Source organism: Xiphias gladius, chromosome 3 (assembly GCF_016859285.1).
Source record: "Xiphias gladius isolate SHS-SW01 ecotype Sanya breed wild chromosome 3, ASM1685928v1, whole genome shotgun sequence".
Lineage (NCBI taxonomy): Eukaryota > Metazoa > Chordata > Actinopteri > Istiophoriformes > Xiphiidae > Xiphias > Xiphias gladius.
The window spans coordinates 22,694,554-22,716,728 of NC_053402.1; the positions used below are offsets into that span (position 1 = coordinate 22,694,554).

General features: G+C 41.4%; 2 protein-coding genes and 1 long non-coding RNA gene across 7 annotated transcripts in view; 1 reads left to right on the top strand and 2 right to left on the bottom strand.

Moving 5' to 3' along the window:
* LOC120788357 (transcription factor 20-like) overlaps positions 1–5,651 on the bottom strand; it is a 27,414-nt gene extending 21,763 nt beyond the window's left edge. For 4 of the 5 annotated variants that reach the window (XR_005707226.1, XR_005707225.1, XR_005707227.1 and 1 more), the window contains exons 1-2: positions 5,356–5,651; positions 1,480–3,473 (exon numbers count right to left, since the gene is read on the bottom strand). Coding sequence is in view for 2 of the 5 variants with exons in the window: in XM_040124119.1 (XP_039980053.1) it covers positions 1,480–3,471 (1,992 nt within the window). In the remaining 3 variants the exon portion in view is untranslated. The remainder of the gene's footprint in view (positions 1–1,479; positions 3,474–5,355) is intronic. The other variant, XM_040124120.1, reaches the window with a different exon arrangement.
* On the top strand, positions 5,521–10,434 carry LOC120788359. Its single transcript, XR_005707228.1, has 3 exons — positions 5,521–5,624; positions 9,991–10,113; positions 10,307–10,434. It is a non-coding gene; the product is annotated as an uncharacterized LOC120788359 (long non-coding RNA).
* The window catches only part of LOC120788356 (myosin phosphatase Rho-interacting protein-like), a 30,064-nt gene continuing 14,552 nt past the window's right edge, over positions 6,664–22,175 (bottom strand). The window contains exons 9-22 of the mRNA XM_040124118.1: positions 19,715–19,813; positions 18,338–18,394; positions 18,164–18,232; positions 17,984–18,073; positions 17,781–17,890; positions 16,010–16,532; positions 14,418–14,519; positions 11,986–14,304; positions 10,691–10,838; positions 10,281–10,398; positions 9,973–10,132; positions 9,372–9,473; positions 7,994–8,080; positions 6,664–7,404 (exon numbers count right to left, since the gene is read on the bottom strand). Coding sequence (XP_039980052.1) covers positions 7,264–7,404; positions 7,994–8,080; positions 9,372–9,473; positions 9,973–10,132; positions 10,281–10,398; positions 10,691–10,838; positions 11,986–14,304; positions 14,418–14,519; positions 16,010–16,532; positions 17,781–17,890; positions 17,984–18,073; positions 18,164–18,232; positions 18,338–18,394; positions 19,715–19,813 — 4,125 coding nt within the window. The 3' untranslated portion in view covers positions 6,664–7,263. The remainder of the gene's footprint in view (positions 7,405–7,993; positions 8,081–9,371; positions 9,474–9,972; positions 10,133–10,280; positions 10,399–10,690; positions 10,839–11,985; positions 14,305–14,417; positions 14,520–16,009; positions 16,533–17,780; positions 17,891–17,983; positions 18,074–18,163; positions 18,233–18,337; positions 18,395–19,714; positions 19,814–22,175) is intronic.

The window sequence follows — 22,175 nt, forward strand, 5'->3', positions numbered from 1 at the left end:
TGTCCATGTCATTTTTTTAAACAATTTTTATTTAATATTTTTCAGTATTTTTTTTTACATTTCATCCACTTACCTATTAACCAAAAAACATAACTTGCAGATTAATTCATAAGGAAAATAATTGCTAGTTGCGGCCCTAATCCACTGAAGCCTCTTACTACCTTTGGCTGAACTCCGTAGTGCTTTTGTGCACAGAACAAGATTGTGTCTCCAGTCACTTACACTGAAAGTGCCCTGGAAGGGGTCTTTTCACGGCCAGTTTTAGACGGGAGGAATGGTTACAGCAAACATTAATGTCTTATTAATGTCACAGTATCACTGAGAGTCTTTATTCAGGTGATAAATTGTCCGGCGGTTCATCACTACAAGCGACCGCTTCCACATTGTTATTTGATATATTATTATCATAAAAAAATGGATTAAAGTCGTGATCCTTAGGGCTTCATCCCTGGTTGGTTTGGTGACGCCCACGGATGCGTTTCTGTAAAAGTTAGACGTTATTAATGTGAAGCAGCAGCTGTAGGAAATGTTGGGTCAGTAACTTTACAGCTCTGATCAGTGAGGATGTTTTCAGTTCCATAAACCTGCTTCTACTGCATACAGACAGGTAATTACTGAATATAAACACGGCAGGACAGCAACTAAAACTTTCATTATTGATTAATTTGCAGATCATTTTCTCGACTCATCGATTAAATATTTTGTCTATAAAATATTTTTCACCGAAAATGGTGAAAAATCCATGTTATAATTCCCCAAAGCCCAAGTTGACATCTTCAGGTGTCCTTTTTTTTTTCATCAAATCAATGAAATCAATGAAAAATATGACTCAAATTATTATTCGATTTTCAAAATTGTTGTTGATTAATTTTCTGTTGATCAACTAATCAATTAATTGAATCATTGCAGCTCCGGAATACATCGAATGGTTACTGCAGAAATAAATGCAGACCATTAGTAATACAGAGAATGGGGTTTGATTTAAACGAAATTTTTAGGATAAGAACTTTGTATAAACTAATTTTTTACTTTCGACATTTTGTACACAAACACATATTTTCCTGTAATCATTACGACTTCACAAAAAGTTGGTTTAACATGAAAATTTAGCCCTAACTCTGAAGAAAAAGACTAGAGCTGGAATAATTAGTTGATTATTCAATTAGTCGACTGACAGAAAATTATTCTGATAATCGAATAATATTTTCAGTTATATTTTCCTTGAAGCAGAAATTTGCTGATTCCAGCTACTTAAAGGAAGATTTCATGCTTTTCCTGGTCATACATGTAAGTAAACTGAATATCTTTTAGTTTTGGACAGTCAGGTGGAGAAAACCAAACATTTGAAGACGTCACTGGGATGCGGGAAACTATTTCTTGACATTTTATACAAAGAGCGATTAATCGCGAAAAAAACCTGCAGATGAATCAATCATGAAAATAATCACTTTAACGAAGACACTGGATCGTGTCACTCACCGTTTCCAGTGCGAGCCGGGCCGCCTCCTCCAACCCATACAGCTTTCCTCTGACTAGGAAGACACCGGCGGACCAGATACCGCAGTCCTCGTGGATCCAGCACTCATCCAGACGAGGAGGCACCTTTGGGAGAGAGTTGCTGTCGCTGTCGAGCAAACTTTTGACAGCAGAGGGGTCACGACCATCACAACCGCCATCTGAGGAATTTACTGAATGGCTATTAACGAGTCCATGTAAGTTCACTTCCTCTTTCTGCTCAGTCTTGCAGTTCTGGCAGTCGGCAGACGGGCTGACGGGATAGTACGGGCCGTGAAGGTCCCCCAGGCCCATGACGGTGGCTGTCTGGCTGCACAGGCAGCACGACAGCGTGGCCTGACACCTGCTCTCCGGGCTGAGCCGACCCAGCTGGAAGCAGGACGTGTTGGGAACAAATCCAGACAGAGATCTGGTGGCTGTCCGCTGATGTCCTCCTCTGCTGCTCCGTACTGTCGCCTCCTCTTCTTGATAGTTGACAACAGTGCACATCCTCTGGTCCATGTGAACAAATGGGCAAAAACCGTCAGATTTCTTGTCCCTTTTGTCCTCTTTAATCTTTGCATATTTAAGCTGGATTTCTGGCTCTCTGGGAGAAAACAGAGCAGAAGGTCCAGTCTGAGTTCGCCGTTTTCTCTTTCGTCTTGTGACCGTTTTTTTCTTTACTGATACACTTCTGCAGGATGAGGCCTTTTGGTGCTGTTGTTGAGGGATTCTGTGTTTTTGTTTCTGTTTGGTTCTTCTTAACTTTTTTGTCGTATGAATGGCGAGTGGCTTCTTTCGTTTGAGGCTTGTTGTGTGCGAAGCTTTGCGGCTAGGCTGCCAACTCTCCGGTGATTTACTCTCTGTCCGAACGTCCACATCAGACTCCTCTGAATCACTGCTCACTCTCCGTGACACATTTGGCTGCGAGACCGACTCGTCTGCCTCTGGGCTGGACAACCTGACCGCGTACTCCATCACGTCGTCAGAATCACAACTTTCGTTATAGATACCCACTGCATCATTTTTGACCTGTCTCCTCAAACTGTGCCGAGACACGCTGCAGGTAAACTGAGGCATTTCAGACAGAGATTTTCTGATTCTGGTACTACGTCGTATTTCTCTAGGCAGAGCTTTTTCCTCCTCGCTCTGAGGTGGAGTTTCTCTCACCAGACTTTTCTTACAAGGAGCATTTTTCTTGTAAGGAAAGGTGCGGCTTTTCTTCTTTTCATTAGTGACTGAAACTTCGATAACGTCGCTGTCTTCGCTGGAAATATCGACGGGAGATTCAGCAGGGTTGCCATAAACAGCACTGAGGTCTGACAGGAGGACTACAGGCCTGGTGTGATGAACAGGAATGTCCACTGAGCTGTCCGAGGAGTCGTCTGAGTAGGAGCTGTCAGGACTGGGCGAGCTCAGAGGCTGAGGTAGGTGATAGCAACCTCTCCCTTCGTCCAGCGAGGACACAGCCGGGGACAGAGGCTCCACGATGTGCCTCACGCTGTCTGGGATGAAAGAAGAACCGCATATGAGTGGCTCCTTCGCTGAGGAAACGAGGAAAATAACGTCGGAGCCGCTGTCGCTCTCCTCTCCGCCGCTGCTTTCAGGAACCGGGCCGCCGCTTTGGTTGGGCCCGTAGAAACCCGGATGCCACAGGTTGCTGTGAACTCTGTCGTGGTACAGATCCAGCCCCGGAGCTAGTGTTGAATTCATATAGTTACCTAAAGCCTCAGGGCCCTGCTCCATGTCTCTGCAGTGGACGGGTGCTCCTGGCTGCGCGGAGAGAGGGTTGTAGGACGACGAGGCTCTGGATCGGTACGAGGAGGCGATGTCTGTGCTGCAGCTCGGTGGACGTCGGTGGTACCACTCCGGCTTCTTTGCCAGGTCCATGGCTTCAGTGTGGCTGCGCGTCAGGGGGTTGTAGCTCTTTGACAGGTCCATAGCCATGAGAGATGGATCCTGTGAGGACACGTCCATCACTGCAAAACACAAATATTAACATTAACGTGATGTAACATTTCATGCCGTTTCTAAAGCTCCACTGATTTTTCACATCACAGTGAGCTTGCCAACACCAACAGCTATGGATGAATAATAATGAGTACCTGCAGCCCTAGTTTTAACCTTACAGAGTTTGTCCATCAGAGATCAATCAAAAGTTTATTTGTCAACTGTAAAATGTCACGGTTAGTACCAATCTTGATCAGTAGCCAAAAAAAAAAAGATAGTTTATCTTCTATGTTTAAAATCCCTATCGGTTGATACTGTATATTGTTACTGTATATTTCCGAAATTTCCTATATATCAAATTTAGTATCTACCTCAGAAATCCATTATCAGTCAGGCTATAATTTATATCAAGTACTGCAGCCCTGTATACAAAATATTACAGGAACCTTGAGCCGCAAAGTTTAGGCAATCAATCGACTGATAGAAAATTAATCGGCAGCTATTTTGATAATTGATTAATCGATTTATTATTATTTATTATTTTTATAGTTATTTTTTAAGCAAAAAATACAAAATATCCTGGTTTCAGCTTCTCAAATGTGAAGATTCTCTGTCTCCAAGTTTTGGGCTTTTTATCATATCTGAAGACTTTAGGGAGACAAAACAACTAGTTGATTAATCAAGAACATACTAACGATAATGAAATTTTACTGAAGCATCAGTGCACTGTTTGGCTGTGACATGAAGGTAAAAATAAACAAACACAAATATTGGATTGTATTTAGTTGGCAGACACTCAAAATTAAATGACCCTGTTCCCTACTTTTAACTGAGCTCTGACTTTCCCTTCAAACTGGGGCAAATCCGTTATTGATCAATTTGCTGATTTTTTTCCTCAATTCACCAAATAAAATTGACTCGTCTATAAAATGTCAGAAAGTAATAATAATTAAAAAAAAAACCAAAAAAAATTCTGTAATTCCCTAAACCCCATCTTCAGATGTCTTGTTTTGCATAAATGACAGTCCGGAAGTCAAAGCTAATCAGTTTAGTATCACGTATGACCAAGAAAAGCATCAAATCCTCATATTTGAAAAGCTGGAAACAGCATGTTTGAATTTTTTGCTTAAAAAAAAAAAATTACTATTCAATTATCAAAATAGTTGCTGGTTAATTTGCTGTTCATTTAACAATTAACTGTTGTCCTAAAATTCAATGGTAATTGTAGAAAAGAAAATGCAGACCATATATAAGACCAAAAATTGGGTTTAAATGCATGAATATGTTAAGGATTAGAACTTTAAATAACTATATTCTTTTAATTAAGTATCATTACTGTGAGAGATTTTTATAATATGAAAATACAAAATGTTCCTGTAACCATTATGATTCCACAAAAAGTTGATCACATCTAACAATCACCCAGCCCTAATTTTAAATAAAAAGACTTGAGCTGCGATGATTAGTTGATTAAACCATAATTCGATCGACAGAAAACCTTATTGATAATGGAATAATTATTAAAGTCATTTTTTTGAAAAGAAACGCCAAACATTTGATGATTAGCCGATGTTTCAAATTATTTTTTTTAAATGTGTAAAACAGCGTAAAGCCTTAAAAATTATTGAATTTACTTTAAAATAGCAAAAAGAAAAGCTGCTAACAAACTAAAAAGAATCCCGACCTAGACATAAACTGATTATCAAAATACTTTGCGATTAATTTTCCCGCCGATCAACTAATCGATTAGGTGTACTTCAAACCGGTAGGCCCGCTCAGTTATCATTCCGTGAGTAAGGTTAAAGGTAATAAAACAAATAAATAAAAAAATAAAAAAAACCAAGAACACGCTGAGCTGTAGATGGAACTTACAACAAGTGTATTTCAAAGTTAAACCTGCTGGTTGCTTACCCCTCAGGCGGCAGCGGTTTGGATGGTCGACCCCCCGGGCTTTTAGGATGTCACTTTGCCCCCACAAACAGCTCTCGTAGCAGGGTTAGCTCACGCACCTCTCCGGGCCCATCGTCATCGGGACTGGATGTAAACAAAACCACCGCCGACGGCCCGAGTTCATGCTAGCTGGCCGGCTAGCTCTGGTCCGGCTAAGCTACTTTCCAAACGGAGACGACGCTCGACGCGACGACGAGCGATAAACATTTTTCGCTGAAGTAATGTCGCAGGTAATCACAACCCGCCCCCCCCCGCCCCCGGCTACTGTTGGTATTCTAAAGTTGTCATCATGGACACCTTCTTCCTCCTGAGTCAAGTCAGACTTAAAACAACATGGATGACACCGGAAGAGAACTGTGTACCTTCAAAGTAAAAGCTCGTCGTCTCCCTCTCCGGTCAGGAGTGTGGATCGGGATTCTAACTCTAATGCATTTATAATAATAATCAAACAGTAATTCAAAAAATAACACGATCACTGGGTCAGAACAACCCATTGCTGCTGGGTAAGGTTAACTCAGTGCTGCCAGTATTTGACCCAGTGATTTTTAGTGTTTAGTGGCCAGTGGTTTTTCAATTAATGAAATGTCTGTAGATATTGTGACCATTACCTTGTGTAATTCCATTTTTTTTTATCTACCCCATGCCAGTGTTACGTTTACCTAGAGAGTGATGTTGACTGTTGGTCATTTTTGTTAGCGCCTTATGCAGCACTACTCCACACTAGACTTTCCACAATAGATGTTAAGATCTTTCCATTTATTTCTTATTCTGTTCTTAGTCTAATCTTAATCTTTGTTCATTTCTGTTTTTATTTCACTCTGTGTTTCTTTGTGCATTGCACTGTAACATGTGACATTAGATAACACTGACAGCGCCAATACTCCAACTCTGCTGCAGTCCTCTGTGCGTCACATCAATGAGGGCTTTTATTCTGAAATATGACCTCGGATGATACCTTGATTTTTCAGGGGGACCTTGACGGTCTTCTTCCTCCAGGAAGAGAGCTCAGTACTGTCCAGGAGAGCCTGAGCATTTGTTTTACTGCCCCTTTCAAAGAATCCAAATAACGTGATTTATTTTTATTTTATTTTATTTTATTTTTAAATCTTCATGGTTAAAACTGCTGCTGAATTTTTCTGTCATTTCAGAAAATGAAAACGAGGCCCCAGATTTCAACCTGGCAACCTTGCATCTACCTGTGGCACGATGAAAGACAACACAACACACAATAAGAGACACGGTGTAGGTTTAATCTGCCAATTGCATTTAATACAAAAAAAAAAAAGTCAATTTATATTAATAAAGCTGCAGTGTACAAATATAAATTACAGTTCGTATGTGACAGATCTACCTGCCAGTAAAGTCACCTGCCAGAAATGTTTGTAAATGTGTTTAATTTAACATATTTAATTGCTTAAAAATACAGTTTAACAAGGAGACATACAGCAGGGGTGGGAGGCTGGAAAACAACTCACATATCTGATAAAACATGTAACTGTGCAGATCAGATTAAAGTATAACAACACGACTGCACAGATAAAATACTGTACATACAACACACAAAACAACCGTGTATTTTTATGGTGGTATTTGGTCAATTTATTTAAAGACAACATTAATGAACAAACATTTAAATATAAGTTGGACACATTCATCACAGGAGGAATTAATCTAATTGCTTGTTGCAGACTGAAATGACTGACATGAAATTCTTTATCTCCAAAACTGAGAAACTGAGAGATCACAACCAAAACGAGTGTGAAGTCAGATTGTGGATAAGAGTTCCTGGATTCATTATATATATTTTGTTTTAAATACACTTCTTGAGGGTAAAGTACTTTATGTTACAGCGAAGACAACGTAATGGATTCACGGTGAAGTCTGGTCCAGAGCCTGATGAGCCAGCCTCAGGTTTTCTCTCAAGTCGTCCATCTCTTTCTCCGTCTTGGCTCTCAGGATGCTCAGCTCCGTGTACATGTCCTTGTACTTCTTTGTTGCGTTCCTCTTGTCCTGAAACGTGACAGAGCTTTTACTTTTTTAATCCAACCGCTAAAAGTAAAACGTTGGATTTAAGTGAAAGATAAAAGTAAAATTCTTCAGTTTTACTCCCAAACTTCAGAATAAAAAATATTCATCAAACTTCTTTTGCTTAAAAATGCTTTTAAATGCCAGAGAGCTGCAGAGGTCTGTCAGAAAGAGTAGATCCTCAGAAACCGGTAATAATAATAATAGTAACAATAATAACAATAAAAATAATAATAAGCTGAAGTGGTATAATTCAGCATTTGAGCATTTTATTGGATGCAAATTACACCACTTCCTGCTGCAGATTTAAAAATTTCATACAAATAAGATGGACTTTTCAAATAACGATACTTATATACAGTATGTTCTTGCAGAATAACCTATCACGGAACAAACTGTGACGATTTCTATATGGGAGATGTAGGGTCAATCTGTATTTCTGATCTTCCTTACGTCCATGCGATCAGTTGAGAGCTACATGATAAATGTGTCTTATTGCTCACACTTACAACTGTTTGATTTCACACGATCAAACCATTATTTGTTCCAGCTGCCGTGTATGTGTGACTCTCACCCTCTGTGCTGACTGAAGTTCATCCTTGAGAGACGTGATCTCCTGCTTCAGACACTGCACCTCCGACTCCTTCACTCGCAGGGTGATCTGGAATGAAAACTTCAGATAATCAGCTTCGTATCTCAGGAAAAAGCTTAAGTACAGAATCAAACATCTTCGGCGCTCTCGAATGGTGCAGGTTTTTCAGGGAGGATAGTGTACAGTGCCTGTGTCATGGGTGACATCTAGTGGTCCCGTCAACACCTGACGTGAGACGTGAGGCTGCACTAAGTGGGGCTGTTGCTCTGTCATTGGCTTGGCTGTGGTTTAAGGTTTAAGACAAATTTAAACCTGTGCTGTCTGGTTCAAAGTCACAGGATCACTTAAACCCCACTGCTGTGTCCTCACAGGCTGTGGTTTAAACCGAACCAGCTGCTGTCGCCTGTAGAAATCAACTAACCTGAAAACTGAGGTTTCACTTAAAGCCGCCTCAGAACCGGCTCAGCTGATGTTAAATTCATTAAGTTCAGTTTAAGTACAGATTCATACAGCTCAGATCGTTGTATTAATTTCTAACATTTCAAATCTTTTAAGGTGTTCTTTTGAAGGCACCGCTTTAATCAAGCGTCAGAGTTATATAATTGTGTAACTGCAAGTTAAGGTGTCACTTCTTGTTCAGTTCATTTCTGATGACAGAAACCGGGTGACGGATGATCTGACAAACATAACACCCAGTAATATTACTGTATTTGTGTATATTTGACAGATCTGATTGAAAGGGGAAAATGTGCCGCGATACAACATTGATTTATCAGATCAGTGTCTGTTGGAGGATCTCAATTATCACGTACACACCATCTCTTGTGGTTAAATCGTGCGCTCGTATCGACTAATCGTACAACAATGTGGAAATGTGAACAACGGTGGAAACATTGCAGAACAGTAACCGGATAATAATGACACCAGTACCAGCACTGCAACGCAGATTAAATGATGATGACTGTGATAGTTTCCTTTTCATAATTTCAGCTGAACCTGAGCTTGTTTCGACTCAGCAGAGTTAAACCCCACCAATTATTAAGATAAAACTGTTTTGCTGATAATTTTGGTCAAAGTAATAACATGTACATTTGTGGACACTGAATTTTAGTGCAGGTGAAGTAATTTCTCCTCAGTAATGAGCTAAATCTTTAGTGTCAACTGCAGAGAATCAGAGCTCTGTTCAAAGAAAACTGAACTCATCAATATTAGATATTCAGCTGTTATAGAAAACATCAAAGACTCTTTCTCCCTGGAAAAAAAACTGTTCATGTTCAAAATGTTCAGACGGCTCCTTCTCATTTACATTTTAACCGTCACCCTTCTCTCCTCCTCCTCCTCCTCCACTGGGGAGACTCACCTCCATCTCGTAGACGCACATTCCCTGACTGAGCGGCAGGTCGTCCTGTTTGGCCATCGAACACAGTCTGGTGATCTCTGCTGCCAGGTGACCGCTCAACTCCTGGATCGGTCAAGAACAACACAACACTCAGGCCTCTTAGGGTCAAACAAATATCACTGAAAGCAAACAGCTCTCGGGAACACGGATGAAACTGTTGGGACGGTGTGATGAAAACAGTACTTGGTACTTTCAGGTCGGAGGTTTTCGGAGGTGGTTTTGTAAATTTGGCTCCTTATCAACACAATCAACTGCTGTAGCTGGGAGGGGGGGTAATTAAGGGTGAAGGGCTCCCGCCGTGTCAGCCTCTGAAAAACCCCTGATCTAGAGCTTTGAAGAACATTAAAGAGCCTATCTGCAATCATATAAAAATTCTACATATATGTGGCTTTTAGATTTTCTAAGGAGCCAACAATATCTTGACATATGGAGCAGAATATTAATGATACGACTGAAGAGAAGAGAGGAGACGATCTGTTTGTTGTTTTTAATCCCTGGATCTCTTGTGGGTATTATCTGTGTACAAAAACACACAATAGTTGGATTTAAGAGGGTACGTTACCTGGTTTCTGGTCCTCAGGTCCTGGTTTTCCTGCTGGCACTGACACAAGGCCTTCCTCTCTGCGTCCAGAGCCTGGACAAGATGTCCATTCTCCAGACACTTCAGAGAGAACTGCCGGGACAGAACCTCCAGCTCCCGCTGGTAGGAGGCCAGCTCCTCACTTCACAAACACACAAATAAACACAGATATTACACACAGAAACGTGCCCTTTTTGAGTTAAGTTCCCCTAAGAACGCGTTGGCCAAAACTACAAGATGCCAAAAGACAACGTTTGTTTGGATAATGGGCCCGTCATTACTAGACGTACCTGTGTTGTGTGTATATGTCTTCCAGGACTGTGTTTCCGCGGCTGTTTTCTGACTGACATCTCCTCTGCGCCTCCCTCTCCAGCTCCAGACGGTGGGCGTTCTTGATGGCTTCGATCGCTGAGAAACAAGGAACACGAGAGGACGTGACACTGCATTTGGGTAAGAGGCAACTAACAGTTTTGAAAATAAACACATGCACATGTTCAGTATTTTGTTAACTGCCTCCTTTCTTTGTTGTATATAATTTTTAACAGAATGTTTGGGGATTTGGTTCAAAGCAGGAACTTTTGGGTTAAAGCTTCAGGAAACTCAGATAGTTCCTTCTACACAAGTCAAAGAAGAGCTGGATGGTAGTAGGATAGAGCGTTAAAATAAATTGCAGGAAGGAGTGATAAGAGTCTCCTCTCACCAGTTGCAGTTGCAGCACTCTCCTCCTCCAGCAGTTGGTCTCTCTCCACCAGGAGGCGCTCCAACTCCTGTTGGTAGCGACGCTGCAGCTCCTCCACGACCTTGAGATGAGACTCCTCCATGGAGGAAAACCCAAGCTCACATGTGACCTGGGGGGGGGCAACAGACGCTCACATGGTTCAAATACTGTGCTTGTAACCTCTATGTATTATAGCAAATGCTTCCTTGTGAAATAAACTCATATTTTAAGAGCGATTTTGTGACTTTAACTGGTGAAAAAATGTAAGTAAATTGAGTGTTGCCCAGACTTCGACTGCTAGAATATTGGTTTGCTGGTATCATGTTGGACTAATGTTGTCGGCCAGTCTCATCCATGTCTGCTACAGTGGATGTGACATAGTTTAAAATATAAGTTAAAGTGTTTTCCCCAGTTACTTCAAATCGCATTAACGTTACATTACTGCAACACAACCATTCGAAGCATCAGTGGGCAACACGATGGTAAATTTGTCAACCGTCAGAGTTATGGCCACGTCTGCAGGTATGTTTTTTGTCAGATTTACATTAACACTGCACAGTCATGCTGTTGTAAATACAGACTGATGTGAGGAGACAAAGGCTGCGACTAATGATTTTTATGATTTATCAATTAATCAGCTGCTTATTTTTCCAATTAACTGATAAATTATCTGGACTATAAAATGGTCAGAAAATAGTGAAAAATGTCTGTGGATTTCAAACTTATATATTATTTATCATTCATCATATATCTATCTATCTATCTATATAAGATAGATCGATAGTAAGGTAATAATAAGAAGGGATATACACATATCTTCCCTTCATACGGAAATGAATGGAGACAAACGGCTGCCTAGAAGGTCAAACATGAATCTGTTCTTTTAAAAATAGTCTGTAGTGAGGTCGAATACTTCAGTGGCTGTTCCCTCATTGGAGGAAATATAATTCTTAAAAGTGTACTGTGTAACAATCCGATAAAGTTGGGAAAAAAACCCATCAAAGATGATGCAGCAGAACGAGAGGTATTGTGTTTTTTTTCACGCATTCCTCCTTGTCCGAACCTGGTGCCTCCCTCAGATTTTATTCTTTTCCCTCCCTTTGGAGCTATAAAAGGCTTTATACCACCTTTTCACATATGCAGTAGTACTCCAACACCTGTAAACAGATTCTGATGAGTGAAATTGGTGGAGTTCCCCTTTACTTTAGTCTGGCATGAAGACAGGTAAATCAAGAGACAAAATTATCGTTAAAAGTCAAACATTTAACACTTCCTACCTTCAGCTTTTCCATCTCCTTCTCGTGTTGCATCTGAACAGAACTCATTTTCCTATCAAACTCTTCTTTCATCTCCTCCACAGTGACAACCAGCAGCTCCTCCAGCTCCTTCACTCTTCTTCTCAGCACTAAAACTTGCTCCAGCTCCAGGTTTGGACCTGCTTCCTGCTGGGATTCATCGCTCTCCTCTAAGTTTTCATCCGACACCTCCTGGATTCCCACCAGTGGGATTTCGATACAGTTGAGCGGGGGCTCAACCATCTCTTCTTCTGGTGTTTCAGGTTTCTGTTTTGCATTTTCTTCCCGAATTTCATCTGCAGTACTTTCTTTTGTTATCTGATGCTCTGCATCTGTGTCCTGTGGGAAGGTCTCTTCTGTCTGACAACTCATGTTCATCCTATCTCCCCATGAGGATGCTTGTTGCTCTTCTAGGTTCGACAATCTTGCCTTTAGCTCCCTGTTTTCTTCCATCAGTTTGACACAGTTGCTGCAGTTAAGAGAAGAAGTGAGCAGTTTCTGTTTGGTTTCTTCAACCTCCTTCTCACATTTCGACTGAAGCCAGCTTAGATGATAGCAGTACAGTGCTTCAGTGGCTGCAGAGTGAAGGAAGCCAAACCAAGGATGTTCTGAAACGTGAGAATCGCTAAGTCTGTCTGCAACCAGCTGGAGTTTTTCGGGGGCAGAGGTGCTGACAGAGGTGGCCACGTAGTTTAGCAAAGAAATTTTCATCTGTGCGATCGCTCTGAAGTGTTCAACGTTGCACGGCTGGTTATTAGAATCAAATATCTTGCTTTCATCGATCTTTTTGGTTTCTGTCGCTGTCACACTTGCAGTACTCCAAATAATATCCAGATCTTTCAAACCTTCCCTTCCCTCATCTGTGCATGAATCTAACTCAGAAAGTAGACCATGGCCTAGAAGCAGCATTTCTCTCTCTAAAATCATATGTTCCGTCACCTCGCTAAGAAGCACTTCTACAGATTTCTCCTCATGTGACTGCGAGGAGCTGGCTCGCAGTCCGTTGAGGAGCAAACTCCAGAACCCTTCCTCCCTCTTCAGCTGACTCACCACTGCAGGCATCTTCTCCTCATGCTCACTTTCTTTTCCAAAACCAAACTTGTCAATCACTTCCAGTAATTTCGCCAAAGCTTCCAACCTCACGACCGCCCCCTCTATCACTTGCTGGATCCTTTCTTCACCAGAAACACATCTCTTTTCTTCATTTAACCTCTCCTTCTCTAACTCCTGCTTCAGCCTCCTGATGTCAGCCTCCGCCTCTGTAGCTCTCTGATGGTGAAGTTTCTCAGCCTCCTTCAGCTCTGCGTTTTGCACCAGCAGTTCCCTGCAGTTTATTTCTGATTGATCGAGCTGCCTCTCCAGCTGCGTCAGCTTAGCCTCAGTAGCCTCGAAACACCGCAGCAGATACCCCTCTGCTTTCTGCTCATTTTTCTCCTGTCCTTTTTCTTCTTCCTCCACCGGGACGTTGGGCTGCAGCAGCGCCTCCGTCTCCCTCAGAGTTTCCTCCAGAGACCTGATCAACGTCTGGGCCTCCAGGAGCTCTTGCTTCCTCAAGCTCAGCTCCCCCTCCAGATCTTCTGCGCTCATCTTTCCCTGTTGTTCCACTTCTGGAAGGTGATGAGGCTCAGTGTACCTGCTGCTGAGCTCCGCTTTCAGCCTCTCTATCTCACGGTCTGCCTCTGTCAGTTGGTTTAGCATCTCCTGGTTGCGTTGGTTGAGAGCCTCGTTCTGGCTGGCAAGCAGCTTCACCTCTTGGGAAAGCCTCCTCACCACCGCCTGGTCTGGAGGTATGTGCTGCTCTACGAGACAGTTGAGTGGGCTGTCATCTACCTCTGCAGGCTTCTCCAAAATTAATGAATTTGAGCTATAGTCACTGTTATTTATTTTTGTTTCTGAGTTGGGAAATGGCTGACTGCCTTCTATGTCCAGCTGCTTCTGGTGGTCGGTTGTTGTGCCATCAAAGTTTAGTCCTATAATCTGTCCATCGCCCTGAGACAGTATGTGTTGGCTGTCTGATGCAGGTGAAAGTAAAGGTGTGGCCTCACTCTCAGGAAAGAAATCTCCCAATTCTTGGAAACTGCCCTCTGTATCATGCAACCAGATGTTGGGTGTCGGAAGTGTTAACGAAGGTGGTTCAAGGCCGAGCTGCTCCTGCGTTTCCTCTCCGATCATGTTCTGCTGCTGTAAGAGCTCTCTTGTCCCTTCGTATACATGTTTCAGGCTCTGGGTTTGGCTGTTTGACAGCTTTTCGTTTGTGTCCGATGGGCAAAAATCTGCTTCAGAACCTAGTGGAGGGTCCAGCTTAGACAAGAAAACAGAGAAAAGGGAAAAGGAAGATTAGCTACCCGAATGTTTAAGTGCAGAAACAAGATATTAACCAACAGACTCGAGGCCAAAATCGTATTTTGCTAGACCGATGGGACCTGCCGCTGATGATAACCTACTGGACTCAGCTGAGCTTCTAGCTCCAGTCTGTGACGCTCCGACTCTTCCAGCTGAACCTTCAGATCCTCAACCTTCAACAACACAAAGACAACCAGTTAAAGGGGTACTCCATCAATTTTACACTTGAAGATGAGAAGTTGACTCGTTTACTCATTAACGTTAGATCTTCTCAGCCTGTGAAAACAGTTGTACAGTAGGAGCTGTGTCAAGTCGGAGAAAATGACTCAAATTTGGCTTTTGAGACTATAAATTGTAAAAACGTAAAGCCTGTGTAACAAGCAAATCTGGAACTTTAACTTGGTGTATCTCAGCCTCTGCTGCATTAATTTGGGACATCTTCATCAAAAAATATCTGTCCCTTACAGGTTCCCCCAGCTTGTGGAAGTGCAATACTAAATTACAGGCGTACTACTCTAAAACATAATAACCTCACATCTTAAACCTGTTGCTACAGTATCAGAGTCTGATAAAAAAAGGAAATAAACATCATCAGCAACCCTGACGGTACAAATACAATAGATGCTACCACATTAAATCCTATATGAGGAAAATATATAATTCTGGCATGAAAGTGGTACAATTTAAGGATGCATTAATTGAATTTTGTGGCCACTTGGGGGCAGAAGATCTCTACAACATCCTAAAAAAGAGAAACTGCTGACGTGTACAGTGATAACCTTAGTAAGTTTCGATGGTGCAAATGTTGTTGCCTATTTACACATCCAGCAGACACTGAGAAAGATCGGCTTTTATGTAGAATAAGTTCTCTGGCCAGCTGATGAATGTAAGTCCAATGTTGACTCATCATTTAACTCTGTTTTCGATCTGTGGGACACAGTGTCAGAGTCTACAGCCACGCTAGCAGCTCTGTGAGGCTGTTCTTAGACATAGTGGTGCTTTGAGGAAAATGCTAACGTCAGCATGCTAACATGCTCACAATGACAATGCTAACATGCTGACGTTTGGTAGGTGTGTTTACCATGTTCACCATCTTAGTTTAGCGTGTAAGCATGATAACATTTTCCAATTAGCACTGAACACAAAGTCGAGCTGACGCTGATGTGAATGAAATCTGAGTTTATGCAGGTGTTTGTTCCATAAACCAAAACGTACCTGCACCAAACTTCATGGCAATACAAGAGATTAAGATATTTCACTCACAACCACAAATGTCAACCTCATGGTGCTGCTAGAGGAGAAGTCAGAATATCACCAAAGGCTTATGGATGCATCATCTGGGAACCATGAACGTCTGTACAAGATTTTGTGCCAATTCAATAAGTAAATGTTGTAATATTTCAACACTTAAAATTTAAAATGACCTGTTGGTGGTGCTAGATGACAGGTCAAAGTCAGCAGGATTCATCCTCTGGGGATCATGATTGTCTGTACAAAAATCATGGGCAATCCATCACATAGCTGTTGAGATATTTTAGTCTAGGCTGAAGTGATGGACTGACTGACCACTGCCCCCCCATGCTGCTAGCTGGACTAAAAACCATGAATTCTATAAAGGTCTACATACGTTGGTACGAGTTGACCCCAGATCCGAAGCACTCACCCCCTTCCTGTAGCTGTCAATCAGCGTCTCCATCTCAACAGTGTCTCTGGCTTCAGTAAACAGTGGGACCGTCCTCTCCAGTCTGAACACAGTGTTCTCCACCTGCCTCCAGCACTCTTCTATCTCTTCTTCCACTTTTTGCTGAGATTTTGGACTCAGTGCTCTCACACCGCCATCCTCTGTCTTGTCTCCAGTCTCTTCCCAACTCAGAGGGAAGCCCAGCATGCTCTCATACCTCCTCCTCCTCTCCTCCCGCCTCCTCCTCCTCTCCAGGTCGCCCAACTCCAGTGAGCATGGCGATTTAGTCCTTTGAGGATCCGTCTCCAGTGTTGGCTCGGTCTTAGGTCTAAACTCAGCCCAGTCGAAGGTTTTGTAGCGTCCCTGTCGCCGTCTGTCCATCACACTCCTGGGTTTGGGGCGAGGCTCTCTCTCTGTGGTGACGTCAGTGGAGGAAGAGTCCTGAGTCACATCTGGTTTGGGGAGGGCTTCAGGTGGGCTGCAGGGAACGTGGTGGCCAGGTAAACTTAACACAACATGAAGGTATGATTAGATGGAGGAAGATGGGAAAACATCACAATGTAGAGTAAGGATGAAATTACTGATTGGAAAGAAAATAGGCAATTAATCATTTAAGTCCTTATTTCAAGGAAAAACACTGACATTTACGGTTTCCTCCTCTCTAATTGTGAGGGTTTACTGATTTTCTCTGTTTTCTATCACTGTGAACTGAATACCTTTGGGTTCTGGACCGATGGTTGGTAGACAAAACAAATTATTCTGAGACGTCACCTTCGGCTGTGGGAAATTGTGATGTGCATTTTTTACTATTTTCCAACATTTTATAGACTAAACGATGAATTGGTGAATCTGTATGTAATTCTTGTATATGTGTATATGATTTGGAGTGATTTTTATTGTTGACTTTATTGCTAATGATACATGCGTTATTTGTTATATGGATTTGTGGTAGTATGATGTCACAGAGGCCCCTGGACCACAATGGAAATAAGTCTTAGACTTTGTTTTGTTATTCTTGACATTTTACAGACACATGTGTCACCTGGGGTCCTCTCTCATATTGTCATATAAACTAAACTAAAAAAGACATGTAAATGTGACAGCTTTAATGGGAATTGGGCTGAATTAAAATACTGTAGATGTGAGCACAGAGAGTAGGAGAGAAGTAAACACGTACTTGGTTTTGACCTAGTATTATTTTTCTCCTTTTCTCCCCCATTAATGATCTCACGACCCGTCAGCTTTATGTTGTGACCCTCTGGAGGGGCCTGACCCCCCAGTTAAGAACCACTGGACTAAACTAACTTTATATACAGAAGTTAAAACCAGCACCGCCTCGAGCAGCTACAACAGTAAAATGCTACTGAAGCATCGATGCATCAGTATTAACAATCTAATAATGTCAGATAGAATAATATATCAGTCACAGGACATTTTTACTTTTCCTGTTGATACTTAAGTTGAATTTGTCTCATAATATTTCTGTACTTTTACTTAAGTAAGATTCTGAATATAGGGCTTGTACTTGTAATGAAGTACTTTTACATACTTTTACAAAGGTAAAGGATCTGAGTGATTCTTCCACTGATATCATACAGGGGGGATTAGTCCTGAACCGAAAACAAGATCAAATATAGGCTCACTCAAACTGATGTGTAAGGTTGGATATTGGGTGTGAAGCACCACCCAGATTAATGTCTTGGATTGAGACATTGCCATTTTATCCCACAGGAGTATTTGAGTTTGACTTTACCTGGCCACATCTGGAGCGTTAGCTGGATGTACGTTTTTCATCAGAGACTGGATCCAGTTCTTGCGTATCCCTGCAGTCATGGCTGACAATGTGTAGACAGCTTTCGGGGTCTGTGACACATAAAAATTACGTTTAACTTCTCGGTAAAGCAGGAGATCAAATTCAGACTCTTTACTGTAGGAACTGTTGATCTGAAGTCTTACGTGGATCTGAAAGCCGTAGTTCCTCTGCACCTGGTACTCAGACACATTATAACACTTTGTTAGGTCGATTTCTCCTTCAAGATCTGAAGCCTGAGAGGAGAAAGCAGAAAATATCCCTGTGTTGAATCAAACACAAAAACTACATGTTTTACTCTATAAAAACAACTAATATCAAAGTACCTCCTCAGTTACTGAGTCCTTGTAGTATCTCAGACTGTCAGTCGACAGCACAAACCAGTATTTCTTCCACTAGAGGGAGGCAAAAGACAAATGAAAAGTACAGAATGTGAGAGGCTGTTAAACAAAACCCAATGCACGACAATCATTTAGTTTATGACTCTAAAAATAGGTTACCTGGTCATTTTCATCCAATTTCACCATCCAGCCTTTCTTGAAGTTTAATAAATCTGGCTGTAAGGAAGATAAAAAGTGAACATTTTTGTTGTCAACACAAATGCAACGGTTCAAAGAAAAGAACAGGAGAAATAGCCCCAACCTGGGGGAGAAAAACGTGGGAGGTCATGAGATGATTTACAGGATAACAAAGCAGAAAAAACATATCCCTGTTGCAAAAACTTTATTTTTTCAGACTTTCATTTAATCTTTCTGATGTTTTTTTGTGAACAAATTGTATTCATTCATTAGTGAAAAAGCAGAGTCACAAGCCAAAAAATACAGGTAGACACTGATTTACATTGGTAAAATCTGCCGGTATGGTCTTTATATGTCCTATTATGTCTCTTTTGTAATGAGTAATGTACATGTACAATAATGTGTTGTAATTGTAATTATATAACTGGCTTTTTATCTTTGCAGTTAGAGGATTCGTTAGCGTTTTGGCAAAGCGTCACAGATGTAAATAACTTCATCTCAGTCGACTATCGCCGATAAATAAATACAAAGTTTCAGTGCCAACCCAAAAACGCAATGTTTTATTCCTGAAATTTGCTGAATATAAATACGTTTTTCTCCTTTTTTTTTTCTTTTTTTTTAAAATTTAACCCTCATCTTGTGTTTGGGGCACTGGAGACCCCAGGTCCTCTTTAACAGCTGAAAAAACACACATAACATAATTTTGTCACCTCGATACTTGACATGACTTTTCCTAATTTTATAAGAATTGTCTATAAACATGATTTTGAACTGACATTTAAGTCTGCTGGAAAAATAACATATTATCGTTCATGCATAGCCCATGTAACATATAAAACAGGAGATGTTTCCTTGTTTGGTTTAATACCAATGTTCTATGATCATTTCTGTGTATTGTCACCATCATCAAATGAGCAAGCTAAGGGAAGGGTTACCACTGCATCGCTTTACTACATACTGGGTTTAAGGACACAAGAGAAGCAAAGAAGTATTTATTATGAGTAATTTTCAAGTATTATTATTATTATTATTATTATTACTACACCTACGTCATAAGATCAACAAAACTAGGATTTAAGTCAGGATATATCTGATCAAAGAATGGGAAACTAGGGCGAAGAATCTGACCAACTCTCAATACTCAGTTTGGTCAGTACTCATGGTCACACGGGGAGCAAGGAGCTGTTTGGCCTCTAGGGGGCGGGATTGTGACTTCCATTCATTTTATCTACCGTGTAGGTCAGAGGGTTAACTCTCACTGTCAGCTGAAGCATAAGTGTACAACGATGCCTGGTTTTCAGACACAAATAATTAGCATTTCGTTGTCTATTTTCTGAAAGAGTACTACTAATTACTGACCGTCATGACAGTGTCTGACGCCCTGCGGTCCAGAGATTTGGCTCTTCTCTGAGGGGGGGGAGCGCTGAGCTGGGCCTTGTCTCCGCATGACTCAAGTTTCTGTTGAGGGGAAAAAGTCGGAAAAAAAAAAAAAATGAAACGACTGTGAAAATACTGAAATCACAAGAACTCCTTTCATCGCCGGCAGTTGAGTTTTTATCAGACGCAGGTTTTCACGGATGCGAAGACGTGACGTGTTTTCTGAATTGGGACGGTGGCAGTTTTGCAGCCAGCATTCCTTCAACCGGAGTAACCGATAGTCTGGATCCTTGGCAGGGATGTCAGCTGTAAGGATTAGGCCTGCTGTAGAGCACCGCAGGGAGCCCAACAGGCTTTTCTCCACTGCCCGTTAAACTCTTACTCACATCGCCAGTGAACTGCACATGGATGACTGGATTTGGCTGTGGAATGCATGAAAAGGTTTTAGAGGCAATTTTAATCCCTGATACTCTGCAGCTTTTTGTCTTACATTTCAAAAATGATGCTGCAAGTCAGAAAAAACCTGAGAGTGAGATTCCCGCGTGCTTCTTGTGTTCAGGTTTTCATGGTGGCTAACAGAGCTGCCTTTACGGCACGTATCAGAGTCTGGATTACACAGCATTAAATGAAACAAGGTTTCTTGTTTACTTGAGCCACTGCTATTCAAAAGATTCATTCTTCCCTCTTATATAACCACTTTAATGGGAAAAAATGACCACTTTAATCGTTACACAACATTCTTTGTGTTTTCTTTTTTTTTTTTTTTTTTTTGGCATTTACATTGAAAACTATCCAAGGACACAACACATGCAGGAACACAGTGCTCCGGTTGCAGTATGAAGTGATCTTTTTTTCTTCCCAAACGCTGACCGCTGCAGACAGAGCCTGTCCTCTGTTTAGTGAAGAAGCCTCCCAGAGCTTGTGTGGGCGTGGAGCGGGCGTTTGGGGGGGGGCTTTCTTGAGAATCTCAGCTCTGAGGCCCGAATGAGCTCCGGACAGGCTCTTCTGACCTTTTCCCGGCCATCAAACCAAACGCACCCAAAGACACATAAATCGTCACGTGGGACAAGAAGTGCTTCTGGTGTATTTAAAAGGCAAATCATCTGGAGTGAACCTGTCTGTTTAATCAAAGATTAACAGCTGCCACACTGATGACCATCTGTGTTGCACTACTGTGATCGTACGTTCACAATGCTTTTTCCACATCGGCTTTGGCGACTGGTGCGTGTTTGATGAAGGGGGCTCAGAAAAGTTTATTCTGAAAACCGAATGAGCCTGAAACTGAGTCAGGGTTAATCTGTCTCATAAACACAGCTGCTGTGAGCAGATTAAGTCAAGCGTGGTTTATTTCATGAGTGTGAAACAGTGACCCAAGAAAACAAGCAATGATCGCATCCATTTGCAGTGAAGAAAATGCATGTTAAGACAAAACTGCGATTTCTGTAGATTCAGAGCAGCACAGACTCTGACGCAAGAGTCGAAAAAATGTACTCAGTCCTGCCCAACTCTTCTCTGAGCTCAGTTTGTTGCAGAGCATTTGATAAATCAACTCATGCATGAGAAATATTATTTTTCTATTTATCATCAAGATGTATAAGATGCAACATGGCAAATAACTTTAAAGTAAATCAAATAGGATCCCAGCCAGGTAACTTATTCCATAGCAAGAAAACTTATGGAGCCCTGGGGGTGTCTTGGACAAAACATAAAACACACACACACACACACACACACACACACACACACACACACACACACACACACACACACGCCTTGCTTGTACCCTTCACACTCTCACTCTTGATAACTTGGATTTATTTTGATCTTGGTCTGAGATATGTGGATTCACATCAGGTTTGATCTATTTATAAACACAATGTTGTGTTATCCTTGAGATCCCTTAAACCTGAATAATAGTTTTTTTTGGCCACTTGGGGGCAGCAGACTTGACAGATCAGTCTAAGCCCGGGATTCCCTCGCTTTCAGCTCTGTTTTTGGTCTCTACCAGAACCTGAGGGAAAAAATGCCTCTTTAGCCGCTAAATGCTAAATTTAGATTAATTTGACATTTATTGCAAATAGACTCATGATCAATGATCAATCTTTGTCAATACTGTCAAAGACTATCAGCTGACATATCTTATTTCTTTAAACTCTCAAATATCAGTATCAAATATGAGTATCGGTCAAGCTATATTTACAGTACTCTCTTATTAGATGTTTCATATCTGCTCTACATGCCCATGTTCTAGATTTACAAGTGATGTGATCAGTGAAGTATGTCTTCGGTCTGTGCTTACATACGCTCTGAGTTGTCTTTAAAAAAATCAAAAGAAATTTGAAAAATCTTTATTTATACGGCACTTTTCTAAACACACGATACAAAGTGCTTCACACAAAGCGACAACTTCAAAAGCAGATCATAAAAACAATTTCCGATTGAG